The 16,232-nt window shown below is 38.8% G+C and overlaps 1 protein-coding gene across 5 annotated transcripts in view; it reads right to left on the bottom strand.

Moving 5' to 3' along the window:
- ZC3H14 (zinc finger CCCH-type containing 14) overlaps positions 1-16,232 on the bottom strand; it is a 47,582-nt gene that overhangs the window by 17,761 nt on the left and 13,589 nt on the right. For 4 of the 5 annotated variants that reach the window (XM_039232534.1, XM_039232535.1, XM_039232536.1 and 1 more), the window contains exon 9: positions 13,653-13,808. In XM_039232534.1, coding sequence (XP_039088465.1) covers positions 13,653-13,808 — 156 coding nt within the window. Of the gene's footprint in view, positions 1-254; positions 873-13,652; positions 13,809-16,232 lie in introns of those variants that run through there. The other variant, XM_039232538.1, reaches the window with a different exon arrangement.

Genomic DNA, 16,232 nt, shown 5'->3' with positions numbered 1-16,232 from the left:
TCTCTCACATTTCAAGTTTTATTTCTCTATGCTCATCTCTCTCTTCAAAACATTTTTATAGAGATCCACTAAGAATTCTGGTAACTTCTAGGCTTCTAAGTTAATCATACAGACTCCTTCTTGGTTGTTTAATGGTCCATGAGAAGTTCATGTTTTGGGACTTGCTGCCTCTAGAGGACAACCAGTCCAGTTACATAAAAAGACACAGTTGCAAAGGTGAGTTATATACAAGACATCACATACTAAAGATTTACCTTTTTCAATGTTTCTAAGGAAGCCAATTATTTTTACATCAGTAGTCCTTGACTGTGATTCAAAATCGACTTCCTCTTGAAGATCTTCAAATTGTTTATTGCATTCAGATGCTGATGTTGAACATTCATTCATTTTAACCTCCAAAGATGAAATTTTTGCTTCATTCTGTGACACTCTTACATTTAAATCAAAAAGATTTGCTTCCACTGTCAAAATTGCTGCTTTCATTCCTTTAATTTCATTGATATCAGTTGATATTTTCCTTAGAAGATGGGAAATACTGTCTAGCTCATTCAGTGAACAAGAGGAGCTTGTTACAGAACCTAAGTCAATTGGCCCAGGTGAGAAGAAAATCGGTAAAGATGGTGATGGAAACCTTGAAGACATTTTCATAAAATTCTCCTGCTTAGTATTTGGTAATTTTTCCTTCACAGCCCATTATATTGTTTCATGAAAAATAAAAACAGTGCTTAAGGCTGTTATTAAAAAGTATTAAGAGTGAATAACATCTTAAAACCTACAACTAAAAAGAAAGGATTGTACATTTCTGGAGTCAGAACTCAAAAGTAAATTTGAAAATGCTAAACAAACCAGACCAATGTTCTCTTTGCTACAACTAAGAAGCCTTAATATGAAGCCCTGTGTATCCTGTAAGTAAAACTCATCTCCAAACAATAAACCCTATTATTGCATACAAAATAATTCTGTCTTCTGATTGGCTGAAAGCACACATGTGAGACACAAAGAATTTTCTATTATTTACCTCATTTGACAAGGAGCACCAAAGATCTGAAGTCAAAATTATTAGAACATTAAGTACTTTATACCTGGATATGATGTTAATTTAACACTTTTCTGTCCCTTCAACTATTAAACCATAACTTACAGGATTCAAATTACTTTTAAATTGTTTTATTTGGTATCCTGAGTTTCATTTAACCTTGAAAATAGTGTTGCACAAGTTTTTAGCATATCTGTTGTAGGGAGAAAATATGCAGGGTAACTGGACCCACAATTACAGACAGATTTCTTAAAATATGTATGGTAATAATGCAATTCAGCTGCATGGGTATGGTATGGTAGGAATTTATAGTAAGAGAAATGAAGACTTGGCCTTGGTTTGATGATAGACTATAATTAGAGGAGTGATTTTTCTACCACTATGTGGGCTATCTTTTAATTTTGATAGTATCCTTTGGAACATCAAAGTTTTTAATTTAGATAAAGTCCAATTTATCAATGTTTTTCTTTGCTTGAGCTTTTGGTTGTCACATCTGAAAAACCACTGGCTAATCCAAGTTCATTATTTAGACTTACATGTACTCTTTTCCTAAGTTTTACAATTTTTGAGTTAATTTACATAAAGTAAGCATCCAACTTCATTCTTTGCCTGTGGATGTCCAGTTGTCCAGCATCATTTGTTGAAATGAATGTATTTATTCCCCCACTGAACTGTGTTGGCATTCTCGCTGAAAATCAACCCATCATAAATGTATCCGTTTTTTTTCAGGCTCTAAATTCTATTCTACTGAATTGTATGTATATCCTTATGGTGAAGAGCCAAAAATTAAGTCCTCCATTAAGAGAAACCTCGGGCTGCACGTAGCCCCAGTCCCAGTCCCAGGAAAAGCCTCAGACTGTTCAAGGCTAAAGCCATCCTTAGACCGCCCTCAGTTCAGCTAATCAAAAAGAAAAAATAGAAACATTCCTATGGTCTGAGTCAAGGCTGGAAACTGCAGATACAAACTAGCCAATTTCTCACTGCTTGTCTGAACCCCATGTGGGCCCTTTAAACTCACCTCACAACTGGTCATTTTCAAAGGATTCTCAAAAGTCATGATTGGGTCCTGAGGGGCCTAGACAAACTAAACCAAAAACTCAACCAGCTTTTCTGCTTCTGTACAAGTGCTTGCACTACGGGAAACTAAAACCTAACTAGCTCCTTCCGCTTCTGTACCATTGCTTAAGGCTTGAGTTTCAGCCTCCCCGGAACTATCAGGCAGCTGCACACTGCCCAAGGCCAAAGAAACTGGCCACCACATCACTCCACCACACTACCCTGGCAACACTCAATCAGGAAAGGCCAGCAGCCACCCTCCGCCTTACTGAAGGAAGGGCCTAGGGAGAGAGAAGTTAACCTGTTAGTCGCCGAACAAGACCCTAGACTCGCTCTATGATTGGCTAAATTCAAAGGTATCCTAAATGTTGTAATTGGATCCCGCCGAAAACCTGATGGCGGGAACCAATCAAATATAGTATATGTTCATATTTAAATATCAACCAATGACAAACCTGTAACCATAGAGATCTGTCCCTCCCCACGACTTGTTTACTCCTGTCTATAAAAAGGCTGCAAAGGCTTTGTTCGGGGCCTCTCAGCGTCACCGGCTACGAGTGTGCAGAGGTCCGGGTTCGAACCTGCAAATAAACAACCCTTGCCGATTGGCTTTGACTCTGGTCTCTGGTGGTCTGTTTTTGGGGTCTCTCGAACTCTGGGCGTTTCAATGGTAGTGCCAGTCAATTGCTCTGTAATAGGTTTAGCAACTGGAAAATGTTAAGTCCTCCAACTTTCTTATTTTTCAGTAGTTTTGGCTACTCTAGGTCCTTTTCATTTCCATATGAATTTTAGGACCAGTTGCCAATTTTTTCAAAAAAGCCAGCAGGATTTAACATAAATGGAGCTGAATTCATAAATTAATTCGGGAGGATCACCATCTGAACAATACTAGAATCTTCTAGTCCAAGAACATGAAATGTCTTTCCATGGCTTTAGTTTTTTACTTTGGTTAGTAGCCAAGCAACAAGTTCTACAAAGCATAAAGATACAAAATCGTAGACATGACCCCCCGCCCCAGGCTCTACAAAATTCTTATGATGAATTGTAACCTTTGTTTCCCAGTTGAACAGATGTTGCTCACAACAACAGGAAAAAGTACGGAAATTTATAAAAGAATCTTTATTCATTTATCCACTGTATCTGTAAATTTAATCTAATTCCTTAAAATCTTTAAATAGAGGGGCACCTGGGTGGCTTAGTCAGTTGAGTGGCCGACTTCAGCTCAGGTCATGATCTCACAGTTGTGGGTTCGAGCCCCAGGTCGGGCTCTGTGCTGACAGCTCAGAGCTTGGAGCCTGCTTTGGATTCTTTCTTTTTTTAATGTGTATGTGGGGTTTTTTTTAACGTTTTATTTTATTTTTTGAGAGACAGGGCATGAGCAGGGAAGGGGCAGAAAGAGAGAGAGACACAGAATCTGAAGGAGGCTCCAGGCTCTGAGCTGTCAGCACAGAGCCTGATGCGGGGCTCGAACCCACAACAGTGAAATCATGACTTGAGCCAAAGTCGGGCACTCAACCAACTGAACCATCCAGGTGCCCCATTTAAAATATTTCCCCTAGAAACTTTTTTATCTATTTTTTTAGTGTTTTATTTATTTCTGAGAGTCAAAGAGAGACAACGTGAGCAGGGGAGGGTCAGAGAGAGAGGGAGACACAGAATCTGAAAACAGGCTCCAGGTTCTGAGCTAGTTGTCAGCACAGAGCCCAACACGGGGCTCAAACCCATGAACGTGAGATCATGACTTGAGCCAAAGTCAGATGCTTAACCGACTGAGCCACCCAGGTGCCCCACCCCACCTGCTTCGGATTCTGTGTCTCCCTCTCTCTGCCCCTTCCATGTTCGTGCTCTGTCTCTCAAACAATAAATAAATGTAAAAAATTAAAAAAAAAAAAAAACCCTTTCGAAAGAAAGTAACTTTCAAAATTTACAAGACTTTGGCTTCATACAGAATTAAGAGCCCTAGCTAACAGATGTATCTATAGTATAAACATTAGGGAAAACAGCACATCCTTAGCTAAAGGCCACCTGAAAACCAGCTGGCTCACTAGAGGGCAGCAAACTTCACTTCAAAGAGAGAATCAGGAAAGGGCTCTTAACAGGAGTAACAAAAGGTCTAAGAAAGAGCTCATTTGAGGCTTCCTACTCCACCTGGTGTGCCCAGCCCAACCTTAGAATGCAAAATCAGGACAGATCCTTCCACAGATCCCACTGTAAATATCCATCAGCAGAGGACTTTTACATATTTTAAGGAAAATGGAGTACCGAAAGGTTAAAGTCAGAGTAAGCAGCAGTGTCTGGTTTAACACTGAAGCAATCTGACTCCCTCAGTCCCTCCTCATAATCACCATGTCATTATACTTTTCTCCAAGGCATATTAAGTGGAACAAAACATGTCACTGAAAAACTCATGTCATGTATTTTATATGTACATATATGGTGTGCATATAAATATACACATAATACTTCACACAGAAAAGACGTACATGTACATACATATGAAAAAAATGCCAAGAAGACTACAAACTGTTTATACACCAAACTGTTGTACATGCAGTGCTTACCTTTGAGGAAGGCAATGGCAGAACAAAGGGCAGATTTTCTTTTTGTCTGAATATAAAAACCCTAAGACTCCTTCAAAGTGCTCCTAGTCCAACATGACACACTGAGCATATGCATTCATAGCCTCTCCTTCTGGAGAGTCCATAAAAATGAAGAACTTAAGAAGGACAAAATCCTAACAACATACAACAGTGGACTCTAAACTGGGTTTCTAAGATTATCCACTGAGGCAGAGGAAGAAAATAACCAGAAATTTTATTACCTTAAAAATATTTATCTCTATCCTCCTTAGGGTCCTATTTTTACATGTTCTAACATACCTACCAATCAATAACAATGTGGATAGATGTAAGTCAAGTACTTAAAGTGTACACAGTAAAAAATTATTTCAGCACACAAAAAATTACATAATCAGAAATTAGGAGATCACAGATTTAAAGACGTGGGTTAAAAAGGAGATCCTAGTAGAAGAGATTTCAACCACCTCTGGAAAACAGAATATATACGGACAAGTACTGTCTGTGAGGCAGAGCAGAAAAGCCAAAGAGACTGGGAAAGCTGCAAGTGAGATGCAAGGTAGAAAAGAACATGTTCATTACGACATAAGGATTTACTGAGCTCCTACTGTATGTCCGGTACCATTCTGGGCACTCAATCACAGCAATGAACAACACACACACACTAATCCCTGGTCAGGGAACTTCTATTCTGGTGGGGAGGGGAAGCAGATGAACCTCAAAAAACCCAAAATGTACGTTAAAGGATAACATGCTTTATGTTGATAACCTGAGCCTGGATAAAAATATCTAAACTATGCAAACTTAAAATACCTTTTAGATGATAAGAAATACGATGGTGAAAAATAAAGCTTTATAAAAATGGGTTAGGGAGCGGGGGCTAGAGAGGACTTCAGAGAGAGGACTTCTGAGTTCTGTGGAATGTTTGGAAACAATATTCCAGGGGAAAGGGTGAATGCATCTCAGACACACCGTTCTTTGAATGCTCTGGAAGAGGAACACACCAAGTACATCTGGAGGACAGCAAAGAGAAGAAGCGGAGGGAGAGGGCGGTAGGTGACGATCAGGAAGGAATCTTACTTTTATACGTGGGAGTGTAACAGGGAGCCACCAAAGGGTTCTGAGAAAGGGAGTGGCATGATCTCACTGACAGTTTAAAAGAAAGACTTGGTGCTGTGTGGAATAGACTGTAGGAGGGCAAGTTTGAAAGCAGACAGACCAGTAAGGACACCATTCCAATAATCAAGGCAAGTCATTGCTTAACCTAGGATGGTAGAGGCAGAACTGATGACAAACAGGTGAATTTATACTCTGAAGATAGACGTGGACAGGATATGGTAAAGGTGGAGGAGGAAGGAAAATAAAAGGCAAGAGGAAAAGAAGAGACAGGAACGAAGAATGGTCCTGAGCTTGAAAGAAAAGAACAGCATTAGGATTCTGGCTTGAGCAACTGGAAAAGTGGTGCTGCCTTTAACTAGAACAAGGAAGACTGGAGGCAAACACAGATTGGAGGCAAAGACAGTAATTAAGTTTTAGATAAGCTTAAAATAATTCAAAGTAGGGCGCCTGGGTGGCTTAGTTGGTTGAGTGTCCGACTTTCGCTTAGGTCATGATCTCGCGGTTCGTGGGTTCGAGCCCCACGTCGGGCTCTGTGCTGACTGCCAGCTCAGAGCCTGGAGCCTGTTTCAGTCTGTGACTCCCTCTCTCTCTGACCCTCCCCTGCTCACGCTGTCTCTCTCTCTCTCCTAGAAATAAATAAAACATTAAAAAAAAAATAAAATAAAATAATTCAAAGTATATCCAAGAAGAGTGTAGAGTAAGTAGTTGCATAGGAATTAGGAATTCAGATGCAAAGTCTTAGCTGGAGATATAAATACGGAAGTTGACAACGCTGAGATATTTAACCCAGATTAAATAAATAAAAGGGCATCCAAATGTGAAGTGAGGAGCAAAAGAGACTATAAAGGATGTGAAACTGAAAAGGTTGACAAATGATACAGCTTTAGACATTTTTTAAAAAATTAAATGCTTTGGGGAACCTAGCTGGCTCAGTCAGGACAGTATGAGACTCTTGATCTTAGTTAAGGTTGAGTTCAAGCTTCAAGCTGGGCAGAGAATCTACTTACAAAAAAAAAAAAAAATTAAAATGTTTTAATAAGGAACTCAGCAAATTATCTGGGAAGACTCTAGATAGCTAGCAGGAGTGTAAGCACTTCCAGGGAAATTCCTCTATAATTTCAAGGACAAGGGTAGCTCTTTGTTTGTTTGTTTTTTTTAATTTTATTTTAGAGAAAGACGGAATGTGTGTGCAGAGGGAAGATGGAAGACGGAGGGGGAGGGGGAGGGGAAAGGAGAGGGAGGAGGAGGAACTCAAGCAGGCTCCACACTCACGCAGCATGGAGCCTGACGCAGGGCTCGATCCCATGACCCTCAGATCATAACCTGAGCTGAAATCAAGAGTCAGATGCTCTACAGACTGAGCCACCCAGACGCCCCACTGTTTGCTTTATTTAAAACAAAACCCATAGCAACACTTAGCCCACACACATCTAGGTAAGCCTCTGTACTACCTTTTCTTAAACTAGGAACCAAGTGTCTACAGATATTTTTGAAAAGAGCTTGCACATAAAAGAGAAAACAAAAATGGACTCTGAAGGAAACCAACAATTAGGGCGCAAAATATTAATTCTTTAAAAAGAAAAAAAATCCTCTATGTTCTTCAAATAAATTTGATATTGAATCCTCAAAACATAAACAGAACAAGAGCTTGTAGAAATTTTATAATATGCTTCGCTTAAAAAACAAAAGAGGGATGAAGGTAATAAAGTCAATAAAACATCCCAAAGTAGCATAAGATCAAGTCAAATATGAGAAAAGAGAAAAATCAAAGCAGGAAGTTTATTCTGTACCTATCTAAAGTATCAGTTAAGTAAAAGGGTGTTTTTAGAGTTCTATGTACTCAGAAAAATTTACCTCTCCTTCTTTTTCTTAGGTTTCTTCCTGATGTGGACAAAATGGAAGAATATACAGAGAAGACAGTGAGATCCAGACAATGCAGAGAAAACTCAGGGGAGGAGGGAGTCCTGGAATGACAGCCTTGAAGCAGACATAGTCAGCAACCAGTCAAGGGAAAGAGGACAAAAGCTCTAGGATGAAGGCACCTAATAAAAGGGGAGCCCAAAGACTTAACAGCATAAAATGACAGATTTCTAGGCCATAATAAAGGTAGGCAATGTAATAAGGAGGCTGTGGGGGGAAGAACCTAAGGAAAATAAAAACTTGTCCAAGAGTGGAAAATACAAGACTCTAGGGAACCCCCTGCAAAAAGTTGTAGACAAAAAGTAAATCTGGTCCTCAAATTAAGTGATGTTTATATAGTGTCAATAACGTAAATACGGGAGTGCTTACCAGTTCTCAACTTTTAAATTTTTTTTTTTTTTTAATGTTTTATTTATTTCTAGGAGAGAGAGAGAGACAGCGTGAGCAGGGGAGGGTCAGAGAGAGAGGGAATCACAGACTGAAACAGGCTCTAGGCTCCGAGCTGGCAGTCAGCACAGAGCCCGACGCGGGGCCCGAACCCACGAACCGTGAGATCATGACCTAAGCGAAAGTCGGACGCTTAACCGACTAAGCCACCCAGGCGCCCCCCAGTTCTCAACTTTTAAAATCAACTTACAAAGCACAGTAGTCTTAACTAGGAAAAATAACCAAAATGTGTATTTGATCATCCTTGGCAATATAAAAGGTGTGGTGAGAAAAGATGTAGGAGTTTTAAAAGGGACATAAGTACACTCAACTTTTGGGAGTCAAAATATACTGAAATACAGTAATCTCACAAAAAATAAATATTTAGATGTATTACTTAAAATAATAAAAGTAACCAATAAATGAACCAAAAAAGTGATTTTTACTGTATGGGCCTGAAAAGCAAGGGAAAAGTGTTAGATCCTGGATATACTGCAGCAAAAAAAAAAAACAAAAGATACCACCAATAGTTAGTGAATTATAGAATATATCCTAGACATGGAGAAAATTAAAGACATAAACATAAGCTTTTAAAATCGGTACCCCTCTGGGGTGCCTGGGTGGCTCAGTCGGTTAAGCATCTGACTCCGAATTTCTGCTCAGGTCATGATCACACAGTTTGGAGACTTGAGCCCTGCATCAGGCTGTGCTGACAAGTGTGACCTGCTTGTGACAAGTGTCTCCCTTCCCCTACCTCTGCCCCTCCCGCACTCATGCACGCACTCTCTCTCAAAAATAAATAAATAAATAAATAAATAAATAAATAAAGTGGTAGGCCTCTGAGAAGAACCAGTGTGAAGAATGAAGCAAACAATGCTGCTGCTTATGTTAAATTTTTTCAGTGCTAGTTGATTAATTTCTAATCTATCAGCAAGCTTTACAAAGATTTGTTTTGTTTTTCCAAATTTTCTACGGTGAACATTTTTTTTCATAGCATAAAGTATTTTATTTAAATGTTTGTATACAATATATACAAAATAGGAAAACAAAGGAAATCCATGCCTAGACACATCGTAGTGAAACTGCAGAACATCAAAGACAAAGAGAAGATCTTGAAAGCAGCCAGAGAAAGGACAGATCACCTACAAAGGAACGACAGACAATTAGAATGACAGAGGTCCACTCAACAATAATGGAAGCCAGAAAACAATGGAATAATATTTACAAGGTGTTGAGAACAAATAACTATTGTTAATCTAGATATGGGTATCCAGTGAAATCACTACACAACAAGAAGGGGGAAAAATACATAAACACTCTTGGCAAATTTAGACAAACAGACCAATTCTTAAAGAATCTTCCAAATACACTTCAAAAATATTTCAACTTATTAGAAGAAGATGATTCATAGAACAAAAAAATGATAAACATGCAGGTCAAATCTGAACAAACAAAGCCTAAAAAATGTGAATGGTTTAAACTTTCCAGTAACAGGCAAACTCAGATTGAGTTAAAAAACAATCTAGCTTTATAATATTTAAGAGATATATTTGCCGATAGTGTTGAAAGACAAAGACAACTGAAAACAAAGGCAGGGAAAACAAACACTAACAGAGTATAGAAAAATTATGATAAATATGTCATCCTAATGGGCAATCTCAAGACTTCTATCAATTACTGATAAATCAAGCAAACCAAAAACTTAGTAAGATCAAGGTTTGAATAATGTAACCATTACTCAATGGTTTATCTACTAAACACAAAATTCTCAATCCAACAATTACAGTCCTCTCTCTTCCAAAATGCACGGGAAGGTGTACAAAATCGATGCCTTCAAGTCTTAACAATTTTCAAAAACTACATATTACACAGATCACAGTGACACAATGTAATTAAGTCAAGAGTACATAATAAAAGAGAAAAAGACAAAAACAAATCCTCCATATACTGTAAATTAAAAACATTTCCAAATAACTTAGATCAAAGATAAAGGTCATAACAGGAATTAAACATACTAAGGCTGATAAAACATTATAAATTTGTAGATATGCAACAAAAGTGACACTCAAGAGAAATTTACATTGTAATGTTTACCTCTGAAAAACTATATTAAAAATATAAACGGATATATATTAAATATAAGAGTAGAAACCAATGAAACAGAAAACCAATACATAAAGAAGAATCAATAAAGCCAAAATTGTTAAGTCTTTGAAGAGATTAACAAAGTAAACTTCTGGTGACAGACTAAAACAAAAGAGAGAAACAGCAGGAATACGGTCATGTGAGCAGGCTAGTAAAACTAGAGGACAGAGATGAAAGAACACAATCAACAACTCATGCCGATACACATGTGCATATTTAGATTTTTAAAAACTTATCAGAAAGTTGTAAAGGAGTAAGCACAGTAATTAATGTGACTCTTGATGGCTGTTTGCAGAATGTCACTTTGTGCTTATAAATAAATCAACTCAGTAAGAGCAATAATAATCCTTATCAGATGTGCTTGACACCGTTTTAAATTTTTAACCTTTTACTTTAAAACAAAACAATGATACAGGGAACCACACAAAAAAACTGGAGCTTAATGAATTTTATAAGGCAAAACACCCTTACAACCACCATGCAGGTCAAGAGAAATAGAACTATGCCAGCCACCCCAAAACCCTTTCCCTGTGCTCCATCCTAATCAGCCCTCTCCAAAAGTAACCATTTAAGCCACTTATACTAATACCTAAATTTTCTGTGTGGCTTCATCACACAAGTGTGCATCTCTAGACTCTATAGCTTAACTCTGCCCCTTGCTATTTTGTCTTTTAAGTCTTTTAATCTAGAATTCTCAGGCTGTTTAATCTGTATGGTGTCACAGAGACTGCTCATTGCCTGTTGCACATTCATGATCTAAGAGCCAACATATTCCTCCGGCCTCTGTACTTCTGCAAGTTGATTCCTGGATCAAATCCTCTGCCAAGACTAAGGTAGTTTTATTCTTTCATCTGGAGGCATGAAATGGCAGTCTTTCACTTTTTTAGTAGACACTAATCACTAGTGCCTAGATTCATTAATTTACGGAGTTGGGGAAAAAACCCGCAAACTATAATTCTATCATCCTGTTTTTACTTATTAGCTGGAATAATTTTTTAAAATGCTTTCCTAGGGGAAAAAAAAAAAAAAAAAATGCTTTCCTAGGGGTGCTGGCTGGTTCAGTCACGTGTGACTCTTGATCTCGGGGTCATGAGTTCAAGCTCCACATTAGGCACAGAGTTTACTATAAAAAAAAAATGCTCTCCCCATTTACCATATAAAGAATTGCAAACATTTTCTATTTTAGGCTGTGGGGGCTTTGTGGTCTCCTGCAACTCTTCAACTCTGTGGATGTAGTACAAAAGCAGCCACAGACAATACATACATGAATGGGCATGGCTTGGTTCCAATAACTCTTTACATACAAAAACAGATGCTAACTCCTATACTATTTGGTTACCCAGGGCTACCATTCTTTAAAGGAAAGACAGCATAAATGCTCATCTTCAAGACAATGGATCAGTATATTTTATCCTCCAGAAAATGACTAATTAAGGATTTACTTCAAAAATATGAAATCATGGATTTAAAAGTGTTTGATGAGCTTCGATATACTGCAATTCTTACCCTTACTGAAGCTCAAGTGTCAGTTTCAGTTGCTCTTCACAAACTGGCCCACTTGCACTTTCTAGATAGTACCTACCGGCTGTTTTGGAATTTTCCTGTTCTCAGGTCCATCACTTACTGGAATTGCAAACAATGCAGACATGGCAAACTGTACAATCCAATGCTTGTTTAAAAAAATTTTTAATGTTAATTTTGAAAGAGAGAGACAGAGCGTGAGCAGGAGAGGGGCAGAGAGAGAGGGAGACAGATTCTGAAGCAGGCTCGAGGATCTGAGCTGTCAGCACAGAGCCCAAGGCAGGAGTCAAACTCATGAACCCTGAGATCATGATCTAATCCGAAGTTAGATGCGCAATCAACCAAGCCACTCAGACACCCCTCAAAAATTGTTTTTTAATAAAAGAGAGAATGGAGACACCAACATAGGATGAAATCATTAAAGTTTCATGAAACAAGTTTGAACCTAGAAAAATTTCAAGAACACAGTTAAGGAATGAAAAAAAATGTATGCCAAAATTAGAAAGGCATTAAGTCAGAAATAATGTGATGAGCATTCAGTTGGGTGGGGCTGTTAAATTCAGATCTCAGTAAAAGAGGGAAAGGAAACTAGGATCTTAATGACAGGAACAGAAAGGAAAAGTTGAAAAGCAGTGGAGAAGGACTGGACAGGCCCAGAGACCAGATATCAAAGCTGCATAAATGCAAAGCTGATGGCATCAATCCTGGACAATGCACAAGGTGGAAACATCAGAACACTCTCAAAAAGGAGTCACATGATGTCACACTGCATACTTTTTGTAATAGTAATTTTTTATTTTTTAAATTTTATTTATTTTGAGAAAGAGAAAGAGCAAGAAAGTGTGTGTGCACACACAAAAGTGGGAGGGACACAGAAAGAGAGACAGAGAGACAGAGAGAGAGAGAATACCCCAAACAGGCTCCACATTCAGTGCAGAGCTTGATGTGGGACTCTATCACACAACCCTGAGATCTTGACCTTAGCTAAAATCAACCATGACCTTAGCTAAAATCAACAGCTGAACACCCAAATGACTGAGCCATGTAGGCACCCCCACAGGCACATTTTAAACTGGAAACTGTTTGTACTTGAGGTTGGGGTGGTGGGGTGGAGAGAAAGAAAGCAGAAAGATCAGCTCAAGACTAACTGCAGTATGACAGACACAAGGGGATAATAAAGTAGGGCCACCGGGACAATAAGGCAGATCTAGCAGGTAAAAGAAGGCTAAGGGGAAATTAAAGATAGGATTTCAAGTTTAAGAGAACAAGGAGTAAGATTAAGAAAAAGGAAAGAGAAAACACAGGCATCTATGTACCTCTAAGTAGGAGCTTTCTTAAGACCAGCAAGATACTGGTAATTATTATTAAGGCAAAGTAACTGGATTCATGAGAATTCCCTGCCCTATTCTTTTCACTTTTAAGAACATTAAAAATTTGGGGGGCACCTGGGTGGTTCAGTTGGTTAAGTGTCCGACTTCGGCTCAGGTCATGATCTCACGGTTTGTGGGTTCAAGCCCCATGTCGGGCTCTGTGCTGACTGCCAGCTCAGAGCCTGGAGCCTGCTTCAGATTCTGTATCTCCCTCTCTCTCTGACCCTCCCCTGCTCATGCTGTCTCTCTCTCTCAGAAATAAAAACATTAAAAAAAAAAAAACATTAAAAATTTCATAATAAAGACTCTTAAAATTCTGAAAAGTGTATGTACAGACTTTCCTCATGGTCCTTTGTCATTCTATTTTTGGGCCTAATGAACATTCTTCTCATAAAACTAACATTTCATAAATATCCAGTGGCAAATATTTAACATCTCATGAAAAACATGCAATAAAGAATGACATATCCTTCAAATTGTTACCTTGGCCTTTTTCTGTATTGTCTCCTTTTGTTTCCTCTTCTTTAATTGGGGGACTTATCCTGGGGGTCCTGCTTTGCCCCTGGACCATTTCTGCCAGCAATTCTTCTTGAGAAGTTCGAGTTCTGGGAGCAACTGGAAGTGTCTGTTTCTGTGAGACTTTTATACAAAAAGGAAAAAAGATGAGAAATGCAGATGCAATAATATGTCAAAACTGAACAGTGAATGTCCTATTAAACATAAATGCCTTCTCAGGTTTAGGATACATGAAAAGTTTGAAACAGTTCATAGATACCGCCTTTCTTCTTACAATATTCCAGAGAGACCAATAACAGACTTAATCTCTACATTTTAAGCCGCATGCCGTAAATACACTGTCGCACATATTCATTTTTAACCAAACATACTTTATAGTTTTTTTAATATTTGTTTATTTTTGAGAGAGAGAGAGAGAGAGAGAGAGAAAAAACGAGTGGGGGAGGGGCAGAGACGGAGCCATAATCCAAAGCAGGTTTCCAGGCTCTGAGCTGTCAGCACAGAGCTTGATGTGGGGCTCGAACTCACAAACCATGAGATCGTGACCTGATATGAAGATGGATAGTTAACTGACTGAGCCACCCAGGAACCCCCTAACCAAACATAGTTTAGATTTTCCTTCATGATCATAAAACAATGTCTAATTGTAATCTACGTAACAGAAGTCAAGAACAAAAACTTCAATGCTATTTCTCAAAAAACAAAGGGAATCTCTCATCAATATAAAAACAGGAAATTTCAAAGTCACAAAGAGAAAAATTCTCTACAATTCTCAACACTCAATAGTGTAGACAGACAAAAAGAGGGAATGTAAAAAGATTAGGTCTAGTGTTGGCCTTTGTCCAATAACCCTGATCTTATATGGCAAAACCTATTTTATGTTTAAGGTTAAATCAGAAAATGAGAAGCAGGGGTGCCTGGGTACCACAGTAAGTTAAGCATCTGACTTCAGCTCAGATCATCATCCCTTGGTTTGTGGGTTCAAGCCCTGCATCGGGCTCTGTGCTAGCAGCACAGAGCCTGGAGCCTGCTTCGGATTCTGTGTATCCCTATCTCTCAAAAATAAACAGTAAAAAAACAAAATAAAAATTAAAAAAGAATATTAAATGAGAAGAGAACAGATGCCTATATTGTTTAAAAGTTGCTAACTTACAATTTCCTTCACTTTAGGAAAAGGTCACAAAGAGATGCAAAGGAGAATGAAAAAGCAGAAAAATGCTAAAGTACAGTCACCAAATCCATAGCAAAAAAAAAAAAAATTTCTTAGGGGCACCTGGCTGGCTCAAAGCATCCGACTCATGATTTTGGCTTAGATCATGATCTCACAGTTCAAGTTGGAGCCCTGTGTCAAGGGCTCCGTGCCTTCAGTGCAGAGCTTGCTTGAGATTCTCACCCTCTCTCTCCTTCCCCACCTCCCTCCACATATGCTCTCAAAATTAAGAAATAAACTTAAAAAAAAAAATTTTTTCAGGGGCGCCTGGGTGGCTTAGTCGGTTAAGCGTCCGACTTTCGCTTAGGTCATGATCTCTCGGTTCGTGGGTTCGAGCCCCTCGTCGGGCTCTGTGCTGACTGCCTGCTCGGAGCCTGGAGCCTATTTCAGAGTCTGTGTCTCCCTCTCTCTCTGACCCTCCCCTGCTCACCCTGTCTCTCTCTCTCTCTCTCCTAGAAATAAATAAAAATATTAAAAAAAAAAAAAATTTTTCAGAGTGAATAATCATCAGTCTGTTAACAGAAAGTTTTGGGGCTCATGGGTGGCTCAGTCGGTTAAGGATCTGACTCTTAATTTAGACTCAGGTTGATCTCACGGTCCATGGGTTAGAACCCCATTGTCTGTGCAGAGCCTACTTGGGATTCTCTCTCCCTCTCCTTGCCCTTCCCCAACTCACTCTCTCTCAAAAATAAACAAACATTAAAAAAAGAAAAACTTACACAATGGCTATAGCACATGGGGCAAAGTACAGAATTTAATGGCAATATGACACCTATCAATTGGTTTGCATTTCAGAATAAGCTTTCTATAAAGTCAGATTACAGCTGACTCATCTTGTTTTAAAAACATGCAAAACCTTTACCTTCTCTCATAAAATAATTTGGAATTTCCACTAGTACTGGGGCAGGAACTTCACAAATGAATCAATTCTCTGCCTTATATTCCATTAATAGGTTCTACTGAAAGGAAACGTGCTCATACACTAGCCATATCTTTCTACCTCTGGCCTCTTCATACCCGATTCTGCTCCTTTTTATACATCATAAATTCCTATCAAATGTTGACTCCAGGGGCGCCTGGGTAGCTTAGTCGGTTAAGCGTCCGACTTTCACTTAGGTCATGATCTCGCGGTTCGTGGGTTCGAGCCCTGCGTCGGGCTCTGTGCTGACTGCCAGCTCAGAGCCTGGAGCCTGTTTCAGAGTCTGTCACTCCCTCTCTCTCTGACCCTCCCCTGCTCACGCTGTCTCTCTCTCTTAGAAATAATTAAAAAAAAAAATGTTGACTCCAATGCCATGAATATTAAAGACTCATCTTTACCAAAATGCCCTTTAAATTAT

Source organism: Hyaena hyaena, unplaced genomic scaffold (genome assembly GCF_003009895.1).
Source record: "Hyaena hyaena isolate Hyena2069 unplaced genomic scaffold, ASM300989v1 scaffold_67, whole genome shotgun sequence".
In the NCBI taxonomy this organism is placed as follows: Eukaryota; Metazoa; Chordata; class Mammalia; order Carnivora; family Hyaenidae; genus Hyaena; species Hyaena hyaena.
This window is presented reverse-complemented; position numbering and strand designations above follow the sequence as displayed.